Here is a 19,490-nt window from a genome sequence, read left to right on the forward strand (position 1 = left end):
CACTGTCCCTGGCCCAGAGAGGCTACTTACAGGGCTCTCTCCACCTAACACCACCACCAAAAACAATAATTTATCACACACTGTTTTAAAAACTACATAAGGCCTTACCGAGACTAAGGGGAAAGTGTGGGGAGGGGTCTTCTTTGCAAAAGAATGCCAGATAATAAACACCGAAGCAGCAAGAGAATTACAAGAATCACCATTCCACAAACCACAGCTGATGTTATGACTGATTTAGGCACAGCTCATCTACAGATGCCAAAACCCCTGGTGACAGGTTGTATCCACATATGCAAGTATCAACCTTTACAATAGAGAGCTACAGTCGTTTCTATCTTAACCAAATAATCAAACTCAGCATCATTCATAATGGGATATACCTCAGTAGGTGTCTCTTGATGTGACATGACATGACTTTTGCATTACCTCCTAGGAAGCAATCTTATTCAAAATGTTTAAATTAAATTGAAGCAAGCCTCTGTATCAGTGGCTCTCAACTGAGGACAATTTTGCTTCTGGGGTGACATCTGGCAGTGTTCGGAGACATGTCTGGCTGGGAGTGGGGCGAGACCAGCACCTGAGGGGCACAGGTGAGAGGCGCTGATCAGCCTCCTGCCGTGCAGGGTGGCCCCATGACAGAGCTCTTCCAAGCTGTCAACAGGACAAGATTGAGAAACCCTCCCGTAAACCCAACTCCCAGTATTTCAGAGATGCAGAACACAGAGGAATACATGAAATGAACGGTTCTTAAGATCATTAAAACAAAAAAGAGATTTTTGAGACAAATGAGGAAATCTGAATAGGGAGTGCATATTACATGATATTAGAGAAATCCTCATTTTCTCAGGTGTGGAACTAGCACTGCAGTCATGTAAGAATGTGCTGTTCCTCGACGTGTGGAGAACCGGGGGGAGTGTCCCGACGCCTGCGACTCACTTTCCAATGCTTCAGAAAACCAGTACGTGTAGAGAAAGCACATGTGGCAAAATGGTAACTTCTGAATCTATCCAAAGGTATTTTTTCAACTTTCCTAGTATTTGAAATTTTTCAAAATTAAAAATTGGAAAAGAAATGAGAAATTCTAATAGGATATATCATCTATTCAAATTATTTGCTTATATGACTACCTTCAAAAGTTACCTTAGACAAAGTGCTCACAAACTGCAACCCATGGGCCAAACCAGCCCTCGGTCTGTTTTTATATAGCTGCTGAGTGAAGAGTGGTTTACTGATTTTAAAGGGTTGTAAGAAAAATGTAAGAATATTTAACAGAGATCATATGTGGCCCACAAACCCTAAAATACTTGCTACTTAGCTGTTTACAAACTCCTGGCTTTATACAATGAATGTATACACTGTGTTTTCAAAACTAAAAGTTTTTCTACGAAATAAAAGAGCTTAGGAAAGTATGAATTCTTGAGATTTGTGATCATTCTGGTTTTCTCTCACACGTTCTCTTTTCCTATCTTTACTCCAGGTACGTATTTTGGAGCACTCAGTCAGTAAGGCCTAGTTCCCACAGCAATCTTAAATACGCTTTATTATAGGCAGCTCCCAGGAAATTAACTGCAATTATACTGAAGGCTCAGAATCATGTGAAAATTTTACTACTGTGCAGACATAAGCAATTTATTAGAAATTGGTAAAGATATTACCTTGGTTTGTTATATTCAGGTAACATAGCTCACATCACTTAAATGTGTTCTTTTGTAGACTGAATCCAAGAAGGTTATGGAGGTAATTTGAGTTCACACGTAAATAATCAGAAAGCCTGAGGAAAGGTATATTCCAAAGAAGTGGCTTTCAAACTGCATTTTGGTAGAAACCCTGAGAATGAAATCACTCCAACATCAGTCCTCTCCTGAATGACCTTCCATTCACTAGGAACCAGGAGATCCCACATTTCACAAGACAATTCCAGGACATCCCTGAAAGAAAGTATCATCTGGAAGATACTTATATCTATGTTTTAATTTCTAAGTCACACTGGCGAGAATCACCTAGAGTGAAAATAGTCATACAGAGAATATTTCAAGGTCTTAAAAAAAATTTGTGGTAAAGCCACTGTCTCAGAAAATGAAAACAAAAGGTGTTCTCCTAGACATTCAAATTGGTGAATACGTTACATACATAAGATGCTGACTAGGACAGAATTTACCTGCAACACAGGCTCATCAACCTCTTGATTTGAAATAGGCATGTAAGTCTCTCTGATCCATCCAACTGCTTGACAAACAGTGCACTGTGTTTGATTAAGTTCTGATATAGCCATATCTGCAATAGCAAAACACACAAAACTCTCAATCCATTAAAATGTAATTGTTTGCTAATTTATATAATATTCCAAATTTCCTTAAGTGGTAATACACACTTAATCAAACCTAATCAAAACTCAATAAGAAGTAAATCTTCGAAGTCAGGTTTTACTTAGCAATATTTGCACTTCCCATCTTAATAGTAATACATCAGGGCTGGGCGTGGTGGCTCACGCCTATAATCCTAGCATTTTGAGAGGCCAAGGCAGGAGGATTGCTTGAGGCCAGGAGTTCAAGACCAGCCTGGGCAACATATTGTGACCTCATCTCTTAAAACAAAAAAAAAAAAAAAGAAAATGAAGAACTAGCTGGGCATGGTGGTGCGTGCCTGTAGTCCCAGCTACTCCAGCTACTCAGGAGGCTGAGGCAGGAGGATCAACTAAACTCAGGAGTTTGAAGTTGCAGTGAGCTATGATGACGCCACTGCACTCCAGCCTGGGCAACAAAGTGAGACTCTGTCTCAAAAAAAAAAAAAAAAAAAAAAAAAGATTCAAAGAAAATTAAGCAACTAAAAAGTGAAGCAATTATTAACTCCAGAATAATTACAGATAAAGTGTACATGAAAGAAAATATAATCCTAGTATACTATTTGACTTAGCAGAGTACCTTATTTAAAATAAAAAAGGGGAGGTGAGGAAGAAATTGCTGTATATGCTTATTTTCACAGAGAGTATCTTAGAAAAACTATCAAAAGTGGCATCATATATGCTCCCACAGTGGGAATTCAGAAACTTGAAGCCTGGAGCAGGAGACATTTTCCCCTATGGGATTAATTTATTGCTCTCACATCTTTGTTCGCAAATTTAATAGACGCTCAAGTTCGCTTTTTGTATTAACCAGGTTTGATGACATTTAATACTATTTACGGTTTCAGAAGCTGCAATGACCAATTTGCGCTGTATCTGTTTGAGGCCTAGAGGCAAATGTGTCCATTCACGGCCACGCCTTTTGCTGATGGCTTCTGAAGCAGGCTTATGCAACCGCACCACACAGAAACCATGGGGTGATCGCTGGTTGGACCTCACACATGAAAGGCAATGGGTGCTTTGGAGAGACATGCCAATTGACACCCCACAGCCCCTGCATGTCTGTGCTCCTTGGTGACCTTTTGATCTACAAGATTAGAATATGCGAGGATGGGGACAGCCTGTTCCAGAAAGAAAGCCAGATTATGTGCTATTATACATTTCTAATGATTTTCCTCATAAACTTCAAATAGAAAGCCTGGAAAGCACCTGAATTCAAGGCAAGGGCAGAATGCTCGCATTAAACTGCTTTTACTGCTGCCAGGCACGATGGCTCACACCTGCAATCCCAGCACTTGGGGAGGCCAAGGCAGGAGGATCACATGAGGTCAGGAATTCAAGACGAGCCTGGACAACACAGCCAGACCCTGTCAATACAAAAACTTTTAAAAATTAGCCAGGCATGGTGGTGTGCACCCGTAGTCCCAGCTACTCAGGAGGCTCAGGCGGGAAGATTGCTTGAGCCCACGAGTTCGAGGGTGCAATGAGCGATGGTTAGCCCTCTGCACTCCAGCCTGGGTGATGGAGGGAGACTCCGTCTCTAAAATAAACAAACAAACTGCTTTTACTGCCTCATTAGACTAATTAATAAAGTTCTCCCCATGTTTCAGCCTAGCTCAGCTCAGGCAAAAATGCTGGGTTTTAAGGCCACAGATTTGGTAAGCAATAAGGCATTCCTTTGTCCTCTGTACTTAGTTCATGTGAGGATCTTTCTAGTATGTGTGGTCTGTACCATACAAGACTTGCTTTTCACTGCAAGACAATTTGAGATTTTAAATACAGGTAAACAGAAGTTTCTAAGAATAGATATATATTTAATCTAAAAATTATATATGAATTTCTTCATATTTCCTGGGAAAATGGGTGGTAACAAATTATATTTAAAAAAAAATTATTCATCTATATTTATTTTCCACCATTAACATACACTATTCCTCATCACTGGTAACAGCAAAAGCCTATAAAATTTGTGATATTTAAAAATGAGAGACCCTATGTTTTAGAGACTGCAGACGAACACGATGATGTGGTATTTCCGATGCTTCACGCTGACAGAAGTGTGTGGCTGCTGAGGCTGGCTCAGGGGTACACGGTAAGTTGGCCAACATAGTCCACTGTTTTTTATATGTGAAATTTCCCATAGTAAAAAATGAAAAAGCCTATTGAAAATGTATATCGAATTTTAATAGGTAAAGCACATTACACAAAGGTGACCTATTACCACTGGCTGAGGAGTAGTTCACAAAGGCTTAGACACAGTGGAGGGGTTACCTGATTTCTTAATCAGATACGTACCATATCCACTTAAAAAAAATAAGAATTTGGAAAATACATAAACAAGGACAAGTAAAAATGTAGTCAATACTCACCAAACGTTTTGAGTCTTCATTCTGTCTGTAAAAAAACAGAAGCTGCCTTACCAAAAGGGTGAGGTTGGGACCATTAGCAACGGGAAAAGTGCCACCAGACTGGGACAGGCTGGCACAGCGATCAAATGCACTTCTTTGGACGGAATACTGAAAGCAATACATAAATATGTTATTTAGATATATAATTTTTACATATAAATATCTGCTAAATGTTTTTATAGGAGCAGTGGAAACTGACAATGAACATGCCGTTGCTGGAGTTACTGGCAACAGGTTTAAAAGACAGTCTGGCAGGCATGTAACGAAAGACCCAAGTGCCCACTGACAGACTCTCCCGTCACCTCCTTCCGCTCTGACCTTCAGTTGTGGTTTGGTCCACGTCTGTATTTTGTTATTTAAAAATTATCTAAAATTTCACTTATTTATAAATCTTAGTACATTAATGAAATTGTTTATTGTGAAAAATACTATTATCAACATTAACTTTCACTTAAAAGGTACATAAAAATACACAAAATGAATGCTGACAGTAGCAAGGCCAGATTTAAAATAAACTCTTGCATGCCCATCTAATGCTTTCTCATTTTAAAAACAAACAAAGTTTCTTACTTGCTGTTTTCTATCTCTATAGCCTCGAATAAATGACTGGATGATTACTGCATTTTTCAATCTTCGCCTTTCTTCCTGAATAATGAAGGGAGGAGAGAGGGAGCAACTGGTCAGTATCAGTGAAAATGACATTTTGCTAGTAAAGACTTTCTATTAAAAAAAAAAAAAGGCTATATAATTCATATACCATAAAATTTATTCTTTAAAGTATGCCATCCACTAAATATATTTTTGGTATATTCAGAGTTACACAACCATGACTGCTATCTAATTTTAGAACAAGTTCCTTAGCCCCAAACAGAAACCCTACACCCACCAGCAATCATCCTGCATTCCCTGCTCTCACCGCCTGCCCCCAGCAACCACTAATCCACTTTGTGTCTCCATGGATTTGCCTGTTCTCAACATTCCACATAATGGAATCATATAACATGCAGCCTTTTGTACTGGGCTTTTTCCACTTAGTTGTGATTTTTTTTCAAGATCCATCCATGTTACAGCACATGTCAGAACTTCATTCCTTTTTACGGCTGAGAAGAATATTCTATTGTATGGATGGATCCCATTATGTTTATCAATTCATCTGCTGATGGACATTTGGGCTGTTTCCACTTTTAGCTGTTATGAATACAGCTGCTAACAACAGTCACATACAAGTTTGTGAACACAGGTTTTCATTTCTCTTGGGTTCATACCTATGAGTGGAATTAACATTTTAAGGAACTGCCACAGTTTTCCAAAATGGTAACACCATTTTACAATCCTACCAGCATAGTGACTTTTTTTTAAACTTATAGTTTTAAATATTAAAAGAATACAAACAACACAAACATGTATTTTAAAGATCATTTTCTTGTTCCAAAAGAAAACTCCAATTTCCATTGACTTGAGACTGTCATTAACATTTTCAGTGACCTGGCAAAAATATGTATTCTTCATCATCATCATTTTAAACACTGCAGCTATCACTGTTTGAGAGCCTACTATGTGCCAGCCCTGAGAGGCACTTCATATTCAACTGCACAACAATCTTACAGGTGAGCATTACTTCTAATTTAAAGATGCTGAAACTGATATTGCTGTAAAGATTAAGTAATACCCGAGAGTTAGAATTCCAACTCAGGTGTGACACTAAAATCTGTACTCTGCCTTACCACATTCCATTGTTTCACATCTTCTGTGAATGCCATCTACCAACCTGAGACACATATGTACTCACCCACACAATCCTGGGGTTAGAGATCATCATCAGGTCATGGAAGTGTACTTTCTGAGCTTGGAATGGTTTCAACAAGAAAACCTGTGAGCTTTAATCTAGTTTTGGAATCTATTCACTAAAGTAATGATTCTAAGGGCACTTAATCAAAAGCTCATAGCTTAGGCAACGGCAAGACCCCATCTCTACAAAAAATAAAAAAATTAGCCAGGCATGGTGGGGCACGCCTATTGTCCTAGCTACGCAGGAGGCTGAGGCGGGAGGATTGCTTGAGTGCAGGAGTTCAAGGCTGCAGAGAGCTATGACTGTGCCACTGCACTCCAGCCTGGGCAACATGAGGAGACCCTCCCTGTCTCTTTAAAAGAAAAAAGAAAAAAAAAAAAAAAAAAGAGAGACCTCAATGGATATATTTAACAATTAGACAATGCTAAAGAGATAGTTTGTAAATTAGAAGTTAGGTCAGAAAAAAATATCCAAACTGATGCACAGATATTTGAAAGGATAAATATCCAGAAAAGCACATACGGACATGTGGGATACAAGGCCAAGGTCAAATATATTTGCAATTTGAGTTCACGGAGGAGAGGAGGAGAATGGAGTAAAAGCACTATTGGAAGAGACAATGGCTAAGAATTTTCTCAAGGAAAAAATGTAAAAAAAGATAAAAAGCACCAACCAGCAAATTCCTTCCTTGGTGGAATAGTAATTCAACTGAGGAAAGTTTACCACCCAGCGGACATTTTGTCATTTCTGGAGACACTTTTGGTTGCCACAACTAGAGGGCGGAGTGCTGCTGGCATCTATGGGCAGAGGCCGTGGATGCTGCTAAACATCCTCCAAGGTACAGGACAGCCCCCCACAACAAACAACGCTCTCGTCAAAATGTCAACAGTGCCACGGTTGGGAAATGCTGCCTACATGTCTTTACATTTGCTCTTCCTTTAACCAAGAACATTCTTCTTCCAGCTTTTGCACAAGGCAGCTTCTTTTTCATCCTTCCGGAATTAGTTCCACTCTAACCTCCTCAGAGAGCCCTTCCCCTAAACACCCTGACGTAGGCCTTCCCAGTTACTATCACGCCACCCTACTGCCTTCGCAGCTCTCATCACCGTCCCAGTATCTTGGTCAGTGCTGGTGTTCTGCCACTGAACAGGACGCTCGTCCACCACGTGCTCTGTCTGTATGCCCAGCCAGCAGAACAGTACCTGGGACATAACAAGCTCTCCACAAATGTTTGATAAAGGCATCCATGAATCATTAACATAGCCAACATAAAAACTCTATCTAGAAAAGCAGGACGTAAGATACTACAACTGCTGACTAATCAACAAAGTAAAACTATTTTAAGAAATCATCACCAGGCCAGGCGCGGTGGCTCATGCCTGTAATCCTACCACTCTGGGAGGCCGAGGCGGGTGGATCGCTCGAGGTCAGGAGTTCGAGACCAGCCTGAGCAAGAGCAAGACCCCGTCTCTACTAAAAATAGAAAGAAATTATCTGGCCTACTAAAATCTATATAGAAAAAATTAGCCGGGCATGGTGGCGCATGCCTGTAGTCCCAGCTACTCGGGAGGCTGAGGCAGGAGGATCGCTTAAGCCCAGGAGTTTGAGGTTGTTGTGAGCTAGGCGGATGCCACGGCACTCACTCTAGCCCGGGCAACAAAGCGAGACTCTGTCTCAAAAAAAAAAAAAAGAAAAAAGAAAAAAAGAAATCATCACCAAAAAGATATAATGTAAGATAAAGAATAAAACAAGGAATTTCATTAGCTCCTTGCTTTTATCTTCTTCACAAATAGTTAAGATACATGCCTTATCAGTGAGTTTTCTCCTTTTGCTTGGTGAAATATCTACATTATACACTAAGGCTTTCTAGATTTTCTGGATATCTAGCAAGTAAGACAACCAAAAGCCTATATTCCCTCTCCACTGCGGAAACTGCCTTTTTAGTTTATCTTTTTCTCTACTGGTTCCAGAGTAAAAGACTTGCTGCAAAATTAAACAAATCCAAAAATGTTTCTAAAGCTAAATACACACACACATTATGTTATACAGTATATACATATATAAAAAAACTAAAACCAGTACTTATCTATAGAGTTTTACAAAACTGTTTTTACCTCTCTCTTTCTTCTTTCTTCCTGAGTACGATGTAAAAGAGAAGCCTTTTCTTCCTAAATCCAAAACGAGAAAAAAAGAGGTAAAAAGGGTTATCATTTCAATTTTAAAACACTACCATACAACAATTACAGAATGTTCTCACCCAAAATGATTCTAAAGATCATCCAATCAAACTATCTTAGATGAGAAACCAGGGGCACAGGTTAAATGGTCCCCCACTCCAAGGTCACAGATGTAATTAAAGTTAGTATTTCAGTAGTTTTCTAAGAATAAAATCTGATTCCTTCACAGACACAAGTGAGCACAAACAGAAGTGGGGAAATCTGAATAAGACTGGTGCACTGTACTAATGTCAATGTTCTGGTTGTGATGTCGTACTCCAATTCCATAAAATACCACCCACAGGGGAAACTGGGCAATGTGAACAAGGGACCTCTCTGTTTTATTCCTAACAGATGCATGCAAGCACACAATTATCTCAATAGAAACTTCAATGAGGCCGGGCGCGGTGGCTCACGCCTGTAATCCTAGCTCTGGGAGGCCGAGGCGGGTGGATCGCTCGAGGTCAGGAGTTCGAGACCAGCCTGAGCAAGAGTGAGACCCCGTCTCTACCAAAAATAGAAAGAAATTATCTGGCCAACTAAAAATATATATACAAAAAAAAAATTAGCCGGGCATGGTGGCTCATGCCTGTAGTCCCAGCTACTCGGGAGGCTGAGGCAGTAGGATCGCTTAAGCCCAGGAGTCTGAGGTTGCTGTGAGCTAGGCTGATGCCACGGCACTCACTCTAGCCCGGGCAACAAAGTGAGACTCTGTCTCAAAAAAAAAAAAAAAAAAAAAAAAAAAAAAAAAGAAACTTCAATGAAAAACCAGTTTCTTTGATGAAAAAAACCTTTCATCATAAGTAAAACTAAATTTTGAACAAAATTACTTGGTTTGTAGAAGGAATTAAAAGAATAAAAGGGAAAGTTAAAAATTTAAAATAAATAAAAAATACTTAAAAGACTCCTCCCCTCAAAATTATTCCAGTCTTGGCCTCATGTGGTGGATCATACCTGTAATCCCAGCACTTTGGGAGGCTGAGGCAGGAGGATCACTTGAGGCCAGGAGTTCGAGACCAGCCTGAGCAACAGAGAGATCCGATCTCTAAAAAAATTCCTAAACTGTTCCAGTCTTTAACGTGTGAACATTTTATTTTTTAAAATTTAATCCAAAATAGGTCAGGCGTGGTGGCTCACGCCTGTAATCCTAGCACCCTGGGAGGCCGAGGCGGGTGGATCGCTCGAGGTCAGGAGTTCCAGACCAGCCTGAGCCAGAGTGAGATCTCATTTCTACTAAAAATAGAAACAAATTATCTGGCCAACTAAAAATATATATATAGAAAAAATTAGCCGGGCATGGTGGCGCATGCCTGTAGTCCCAGCTACTCGGGAGGCTGAGGCAGAAGGAATTTGAGGTTGCTGTGAGCTAGGCTGACGCCACGGCACTCACTCTAGCCCGGGGAACAGAGCAAAACTCTGTCTCAAAAAAAAAAAAAAAAAAAAAAAAAAAAATTAATCCAAAATAAAATTAAAGGTCCAAGACATTGCACATGAATCACTAGAAAAACTAATAAATTTAAATCTCCCAACACATATACTCCACCAGAACAGTGTCAGAGAATAAACCAATTTAAAATTATACACTGATACGTGAACATACAATATGCAGAATTAATTTTCTCACCATCAAAATGTAAAGCCAAAGAAATAAATCCTCCAGATATTTTCCATTATAGAAAATTTCAAACAAAAAGTCTTTATCTACATGTCCAAAGGCAGAAAAATATTGTTTTAAATTTAATTAATAAAAGAATTCACCATTATTTATTTAATACTATCCTTTAAATTGACTTCTTAAACTTTGAATTTTAAACCGATTTTAGGTAAAGAAAAGGTGCAAAAAATGGCATGAGTCCCCTTATCCCTTATGCCTTACCCACTCTTCCCCTATATAAACAGGTACATACGATCACCAACAGGCAAGTAACACTGGTACCATGTATTAATAACTGAACTACGGGCTTAACTAGGAGTTCACCAATTTTCCCACTCACAATCTACATCTGTTCTAGAATCTTATCCAGGACCCCACCCTGCACTTAGTTACTATTTCTTCTTAATCTTCTCTGATCTATACCAGTTGCTCTCTTTGTCTTTGTCTTTCATGTCCTGGACACTGTCCCTCAACTTGGATTTTCCCAATATTCGCTCATAATTAGAGTAGGGTTATGCAATAAAGACAGTATTAAACTCTAATCCACTGGATAATACACACATCCATGACTCCATGTCTATATATAAATAATCGAATAAATAAATACACATGGGAAAAGAAAAATCTCTTCCTTACAGAAGAGATCTGCCTAGTTAAAAAAAGGCAGAAGGAAAATGGAAAACACAATCACCAAGCACTATGGTAATAAATGCCGTAGACAAGAGCTCCTGATGCGTGCTAAAATTAGTGGGCAAGTTTGAGGAGAAACAGGATTTGCCTGGTTTCAAAGCACCTCCCTCAAAATACTTATCTACTACCAAGATAAAGGCAGTAAATTTACGGTGAAAAAACCCTAAAGACACTAACCAAATGATCAGGTAAGCATCTCCGGTAATAAAACATAAGGAAATCATGAACCACTACTTGATAAAATGCACAGGATACAATATAACTACTGCATTAGTCTTGCCCCAAAGCTCCTTTTTAGTTAAAATATTTACTTCAAGGGGAAACCTTCTACCACTACACTAAATGGAAAGATAGTATCATTGTCATAAATAGACGGTATCTCAAAAACCACGGAACCACATTACATTTTAATTAAATTAAAAGTAAATACTAGGCCGGGCATGGTGGCTCACGCCTGTAATCCTAGCACTCTGGGAGGCCGAGGCCGGTGGATTGCTCGAGGTCAGGAGTTCGAGATCAGCCTCAGCAAGAGCGAGACCTCGCCTCTACTAAAAATAGAAAGAAATTATCTGGCCAACTAAAAATATATACAGAAAAAAAATTAGCCGGGCATGGTGGCGCACGCCTGTAGTCCCAGCTACTTGGGAGGCTGAGGCAGTAGGATCGCTTAAAACCAGGAGTTTGAGGTTGCTGTGACCTAGGCTGACACCACGGCACTCACTCTAGCCCGGGCTGTAATAGACCGAGACTCTGTCTCAAAAAAAAAAAAGTAAATACTGAATTGCATAAAAATATTATAATTTTATTTGTGAAAAGCTCCATCTGAAACTAGGCTCCTCAAAGCAAAAGGAACTGCTTATAATCACAATAAAGGAATATGAAGTGCTATATTGCTTAATTTAAGAGGAAGATGAGACTTTATTAGACCATTTTATTTTTTATGATGACTTTCTCATTACCAAGAATTATGACTTTCACATTACAAGATGTGACAAAGCCCAGAAAACGTGAACAACTAAGTCACAGACAGTTGGTTAAACATTTTTTCAAGTTCCCACTATACTTCTGACAATTTCATCTTTTGCAGTAAACGGGTTTCACAGTAAAAAGACGTGACATGAACTGTGCTATTTGCCAACACACTAGAGTTTACTAACATTTCTTTAAAAAATTAGTGTTCAAACTGCATTATAAGGAAAATTCGTCCAGAAAGATGTGGGACTATTAGAGTCACCTTCTCAATGCCTGCAGGATGTGAGCTTCAACTTCCCAAGCAGTTACAGGAACACAGAAGTAAAGCAGGAGACAGACACAAGATGTGCGGACAACACCCCCAGACACACTGGAGAGGCAGCATGCGATCAGGATAAACAGAACAGAGTTCATACACTTCAGCTGTATGGGTTTTGCTAAATTATTTAGACTCTGGACCTCTTCCTCCAGGGAACACTAACACCTCTGCCTCAGAGAAGTCAGGATTAACTGAAGGCATACAAGTAACACACCCTGCAGGAGAACAAATACCGAGTACAGAGCATATCTAACTGTGACAAACAAGGAGAGACACAGAGACATCCTTGAAGGAAAGTGCCCTCTGAAGCCCACTGCAACTTAACCCCTCGCAATGAGACAAAGATGCAAAGATAGCCCTTAACTGCTTAGAGTAGGGAATGGATACATTTTTCCAGAGACACAGAGTGCATACTTTGACCAAGCAATTCAGCTTCTGCAATTTATCCTAAAAAATGATTATAAATTGTTGGCTATCACATTGCTCACAACAAAATAGAACCTAAGTGTCCAAAAATAAAGGATGAACATGTACACATCACACAAAGTTCGTACTATGAACATGTATGACAGCTTTTTAAAATAAAACAAAATTTTAATGTTAGAAAACAATAATTTAGCCCTCAACTTCAAGATAACCTAGAGCACAAACGCCTTATGGTCAATCCCACAGGAGTCATGGCCACAGCAACTAAAACCTTAAACTCAGTAGTAAGCTGTGGGCTGCTCCTCTAACAAGCCCTGCTTTTCACACTCTGCCTCTGCTCGTTCCCCTCAGTAAATACTGTCTGGTGATGAACACGCTTCCATCCACACGTTAGAAACACACCTGGCTTTCCACTCACCACGTGACATCACGGTCTTTGGCATGTCCCTCATTCTCTGCTTTCTCTGTAAATGCTGGTGTCCCTCAGAGTTTTGTCCTGAGCACGTCTTCCAAAGGCAGAAACTTCCCTTTGATGATTTCATCTCATTCCACAAGCCCGACTGCCAACTACTGATGGGCTGATGCACTCCCAAGCTCCACCCAAGCTCCCCACCAGCACTCCCAACTGCCACTGCACACTCCCTGGGCCCCCCCAAACCTGGGCATGACTCACACCCACCACAGGCACCCCAGATGGCATGCCCTTTATATTCTGCCTCACGCCCAGTCCCACCACCAGGGCATCTTGTTAGTGCAGCCTCCTCAACATCTCCTGAATCCATCCCCTCCATCTGGGTTCCCAGCTCCTTCCTCTAGGCCCTCGCTGTGTCTCCCCTGGTTTCCCTGCCTTCAGGTTTACCTGTCTGGACTCCAACATCACACTGCCCCACACTCATCTCTCTAAAACCTAAGTTGCTCAATGTTACTTCACTGCTCAAAATCCTCCAATGGCTCTCTGGAGCTCCCTGAGTATAACTTGGTGCGGCCTCCAGCTCTGGCCCCTGACAGCCCAGAACTCTCCACCCTCTATGCACACCCCACTCCAGCCACAATCGGCACAACCTGTAGCTGATCAGCACCTCTCCGTGGTTAGACACCTTTGCCCATGCTGTTCCTTCAACCAGTGACATCAGTGTTAACAGGTATTAGTTGTCACCCAATCTTCTGGTCCTTTTCAAAAAAGTTCTATCCTCTGACTTCCCACTCACTCATCAACATGCTACACTCTTAACTGCCAACTCCAACCACCCTGCAGATTATGCGCTCTCAAGTCACTAAATTCTTCCTAGTTCCAAATTCAGTGGACGGTTCGTACAGCACTTGCCTCACTGCCTCTCTGCAGCCTTTGGCAGTGCTGGGCACTCCACCCTCCTTGAAACTCCCTGGACACCACTCCCCTCCTGCCCGGAGGTGTGGTTCTTTCATAATTTCCCCATACACACACCTGTTAAATGTTGCAGTACCTCACGAACCCCTCCCTGTCAGAAACTCCAAGCCCTCCATTAGGTGACTGCATCCTCAGTTCTAGGCCACCTGTCTGCCGATAACCCCAAATCTGCATCTCTAGCCCAGACCTTTCCCGGAGTTTCACACGTGTACAATCCGCCACCTGTCAGACATCCTGCCTCAGTCCCACAGGAACCTAGACATTCATTCTACCAACACGTCCCCCTCTTGGAGAACCCACTCCCCACCAGTCACATCCAGACTGCTCCATTTGTACCAAAGGACTCCAACCCCCTCCTCGGACTCAGCTCCCAAGGTGGAAACCTGACCCAGGCCAATCAGATTTTCTCTCCCGAGAATTTAGAATTGAGATCGAGTCCTCTGGACACTTAAACTAGGAAATCAAATACAGCCAAGATTAGGTGCAAGTGAAATGGAGAAGCCAGTCTGCAGAGCGGAGAAGGACGGCGACAGAGAAGCGGTGATCACACAGCTCAAGGAAGACTGAGAGTGACCATCCTGGGAGGGCTGACTTGGTGTCTGGTTGTTCCCACCTTTACCTCCCCCATATCCTCTCAGAAACCTGTTTTTGTTCCATTTTGTCTTGCCTACTAAACCCGTATCAGTGATTTTCTGTACTTACAATCAAATGATCCCTAAGATAATCCTGTATGTACTACCAAGAAAGAGAAACAGGCTGCCAATTAAGCTATAGCATGCCATCAAGAAGTATCGTGATTTCAGAAACATTAAAAAGTGAGCATCAGCATAACCGAGCACATACCACTCCGTGTGCACAGACCCTTCTGCCCACCCCAATCTTGCTGTTTCCACCTATCCCAGTTACACTCGTCCTTGGGGACCAAGTGCCACCAACTCTACTTTTCCCGATTCAGGCCCAAGGGAAATCTAGAATGTGGTAATTACTGTCTGTTGTTATTTAACTTTTAATTGTTTAAGTCTTAACTCCCCAACAAGATTTTAAACTCCTTCAAAGTATGGATGATTCCTACAGAGTCTTTACAAATAATCCAACCCAAAAATATTCATTTAAGTCAAAAAAGAAAAACATGTACTTACTCAAAAAGTGGTAACTACTCAGTTTTCCACTGAGCTCAACAAAGAAGCAAAGATTTAAAATAATAATTTAAGTCATGAGAAAAAGATCATTACAACTTATTGTTTTTTCAATGAGGGAAAGAACTTATGCGGCAGCCAAAGAGAATCAAGGAAAATAAACATATGTAGGTGCTCAACACAGTTGTCAGCACACAAAATTAAAACCACAAGGAAACTACATTCCCACCAGAAATGTCAAAATTAAAAGGACTAACAATACCAAGTGTTGGCAAGGATGTGGAGCCACAGGCACCCTCAGACACTGCTGGGTGGAGTGTCAGCTGGCACGCCAAGCAGGAAAGTGTGTGGTTGGCAGTGCACACAAGAGCTGAACATACATATAACTTATGACTCAGCACATGAGAGTCTTATGTCCACCAAAAGACACATACAACACCCATAAAAAAACAAACTGTGTAGTGCTTATACAATGGGCCAATGCTACACAAGGTGGAAGGAATCCATCTCTGAGACAGAAGGTTGAGCCAAAGCTAGGCACAAAGACTCCATTTACATAAAGTTCAATAACAGGTAAAACTAATCTATGGTAACAGGAGTCCGAAGAGTAGTCACTTCTGGGGAGGAGTCACGCACTCAGAACTGACCTTTCAGTCCCAGGATCCCATAGATTACAGTACCACGTTTTTTACTGTACCTTTTCCATGTTTAGATAGGCAAAGACTGTGTTATAACTGCCCACAGCACTCAGCAGAGTAACACGTCTGTAACTAAGAGCAACAGGCCATCCACACAGCCTAGGCGTGCAGCAGGTTATACCACCTAGTTTATGGAAGTACTCTGATATTCACATCACCTAACAACAAGGTGTCCAGTCATTAAGCCACACAGGACTGTACCGAATGGGCAGAGCGAGAGGGAGCCTCTGGAATGCTGGGAAAGTTCTTTCTTTGATACAAGCGCTGTTCCACCTACATATGGGTACGTCCATACGTGAAAATCCTGCAAGCTGAACTTACTGTTGGTTCCCCACCCAGATTCCTTCACCAGGACAGGCCATCCATCCCCCAGCTGCTGCAAGTCAGCTACTAATGGCTGTTTACTGCTACCTCTAGAGAATGGCCCTCAGCTGAGAGGCGAGCACTGCCAATTCCCATCCTCAGCCAAGGGCAGCCAGCAGCCTGCAGCCACCAGCCCCCTTGCCTTAATTAAGGACAACCCTGATATGCTCCCAGTGGGACTGGGCTAAAGCTAGACTCCAGCTGAGAAGACCCCTTCTCCCTCCCCTAGCCAGCTTCCCTCGCTCCCCTCCTCCTCAGTTTCACCTGCCCCAGGATCATCCTCCTAAGGCTCTTCTGGGAGACAAGACCCAAGACAGAACACAATATTTGTGAACCTGTATGATAAGTTTATACCTCAATAAAGTTTTTTTTTTTTTTTTAAGGGTGCATTGTTTTGCACAGCTAAAATGCTGTGATCTCCTCTGGAGATTCTGAGAGATAACCACTTCCTCAGGGCACAGATGTGTCACCAGGTGAAAAAGGACCAACACCCATGGCAGGCCTGCCAGGCACTCCTGCAACAGAAGCCAGAAGGCCCTACAGAAACAAATGACAGGATTTCTAAGGTGGTGACCTGCCACTAGCTTGCTGTGTGAATGTGCACTCAAAATCTCTGCATCTCACCTTCCAAACTTGGAAACTAGGAGATTTGGCCCTGAGGTTCTCTAAAGTCCCTTCCAAACGCAGAAATCCTTTGATCTCATAAGGAATTTTCATTAACACGCAAGCCCCTGAATGCCACCACGCCAACCCTGACCTGTCTGCACAGCACCTAGTTCTGCAGCACAAGCTACCTACAACCAATCACCATCACATAGCCTTCAAAGCCTGGAAATTCTCACCATGCTTCTCTCAACTCCCTACCCAGGCTCCCTTCCTCTACCCAGGAAACCACCATACATACACCCCCATGGCACAATTTTAAAAGTATGCTCCTACTTGAGCATCAGCCTCCATTCAGGTTATGTCCAACCCAGTGGTTATGTGTAATATACAAAATATACTAATTAGAGGCAAGAAAGACTTGGCTAAGCATATTAAAGAACATTTCAGAAACTATTAGTAAACAGGCAGCTAATTAAATTCAATTAAACTTCCAAAGATTCCAAGTGTGGGGATCACACTTTTATTTCCAGTCTGATCCAGGACCAGGGCAGTGGAAAAGGGGTGGAAATTGAGGGACTGGAACAATGCCACACTGATGTTCAATGACTTATCAGCAATTCCCCTGAACCACAGACGCCAGTCATCAGGGACAGAGAGCTGGAAATTCTAGAACTGGCGACAACAGAGTCATCATAGTTTGTTCACCCTTATTCTAAACTATTACCATATGAATAATGACATGACTGATCATAATAGGCAAAGTCCCAGAGTGTCTCCGCAGCGTTTCCGGAAGGCTGGTAAAGAATAATTCTCGTGGTCTTGGATTCCAACACGTGACTAATTATGAGGCGTTCTGCCTCCATTTCAGAGATTACTGACATCCCCAAGTACGTCCTGTTTACTTTCTATAGCATAAACGACCCTTTAGGTAGCATTCTAAAAGGAACTACTATCTGATGTCATGCGGGACCAAGTAAGGAAAGTGCATTTCTGAAAAAAAAAAAAAAAACTCTGCCCTTTGCCCCTTCTGCACAGAAAGGGTGTCTGCGCCGTCCGCAGCACGAAAGCGTGCGGAGCTGCGCACTATCTACACTGGGGCCACCCCCGCGGCTCTAACCCTAACCGTCCGCGGGTCGCGGCACGAAAGCGTGCGGAGCTGCGCACTATCTACACTGGGGCCACCCCCGCGGCTCTAACCCTAACCGTCCGCGGGTCACGGCACGAAAGCGTGCGGAGCTGAGCACTGTCTACACTGGAGTCACCCCCGCGGCTCTAACCCTAACCGTCCGCGGGTCGCGGCACGAAAGCGTGCGGAGCTGCGCACTGTCTACACTGGGGTCACCCCTGCGGCTCTAACCCCAGCCGTCCGCGGGTCGCGGCACGAAAGCGTGCGGAGCTGCGCACTGTCTACACTGGGGTCACCCCTGCGGCTCTAACTCTAACCGTCCGCGAGTCACGGCACGAAAGCGTGCGGACGCGCGGAGCGGCGCGCCGCCCACACCGGAGAGGCACTCCCCTGCCGCACGCCCCTGCCGCACGCCCGCAGCTGCCGAAACGCGGCGAGAGGCTGTGACTGGGGACGCCAGCGCACACAGGCCTTTCCCACGAGCCCTCCAGAGCTGTTCCCAAACAGCCGCCCGCGCCCCTGACAGACCCTCCGGGCCCCGACCCCCGGCCCCGACCCCTGACCCCCGACCCCGACTTCGGGAGGCCAGAGCGCACTGGCGGCGCTCACCTTCCGACTCGCGCCGCCGAGGGACACCTTGGGCCGCGTCTTGAAATCCCCTTCAAAGCTGAACATCTTTACAGCTTATCCCATCGGGGAGCGCCCGGCCAACCAGCCGAGCGGTCTCGGTCTCGCCGCCCGCCCTGCCCGGGGCAGCGCGACCAGGCGGCGGCCGGAGGCGACCGCGCCCGAGCCGCGCCGCGCTCTGCCCGCCCGGCCCTGCCCGGGGCGAAGGGGCGGCGACACCGGAGGGGCGGCCCTGCCTCGCCGCCCCTCATCCACGCCTCCCACCGTTGCGGCCGCGGCCAGGAGCGCCCAGCGGGCCGCGAACCCCACGCCCGCTCCGGGAGCAGCCGCCTCGGGAAGGAAGATGGCGGCCGGACGCAGCCGCCGTGCGCGGCCCCGCGAACGGGCGCGCCCCCGCCGGCGACGGCGCAGCGCTCCTCCCGGCACCACCCCAGCGTGCGCGGCCCCGCCAACGTGCGCGGCCCCGCGAACCGCGCAGGAGCCTGGGGACGAGCCGGGGCCCCTGCCCCTGGGGGCGGGGCGGAGCGGAGCGGAGGAGGGGGCGGGGCCGTCCCGGGGGCGGGGCCGATGCCAGGGGGTGTCGGGCAGGGGCGGGGCAGGGACCAGGGCCGGCGCGGGGCGGGGCGAGGCCGGGGGCAGGGCCGGCGCCAGGGGAGGAGCCAGGGCCGGGCGGGGCCGGCGGGGGCGGGGCCGGCGGGGCTCGCGGCGTGGTGGCGCTTCTCTCGCAGGCGC

The 19,490-nt window shown here is 44.1% G+C and overlaps 1 protein-coding gene across 3 annotated transcripts in view; it reads right to left on the minus strand.

Annotated features, from left to right (window-relative positions):
* The window catches only part of UBE3C (ubiquitin protein ligase E3C), a 109,752-nt gene extending 90,892 nt beyond the window's left edge, over positions 1–18,860 (minus strand). For 2 of the 3 annotated variants that reach the window (XM_045564793.1, XM_045564794.1), the window contains exons 1-5: positions 18,741–18,860; positions 8,653–8,706; positions 5,320–5,394; positions 4,711–4,857; positions 2,159–2,274 (exon numbers count right to left, since the gene is read on the minus strand). In XM_045564793.1, coding sequence (XP_045420749.1) covers positions 2,159–2,274; positions 4,711–4,857; positions 5,320–5,394; positions 8,653–8,706; positions 18,741–18,806 — 458 coding nt within the window. In that variant the 5' untranslated portion in view covers positions 18,807–18,860. Of the gene's footprint in view, positions 1–2,158; positions 2,275–3,550; positions 3,677–4,710; positions 4,858–5,319; positions 5,395–8,652; positions 8,707–18,740 lie in introns of those variants that run through there. The other variant, XM_045564795.1, reaches the window with a different exon arrangement.
* Between the last annotated feature and the right edge of the window lie 630 nt (positions 18,861–19,490).

The sequence above is a fragment of the Lemur catta genome, chromosome 11 (assembly GCF_020740605.2).
Source record: "Lemur catta isolate mLemCat1 chromosome 11, mLemCat1.pri, whole genome shotgun sequence".
Taxonomy (NCBI): domain Eukaryota; kingdom Metazoa; phylum Chordata; class Mammalia; order Primates; family Lemuridae; genus Lemur; species Lemur catta.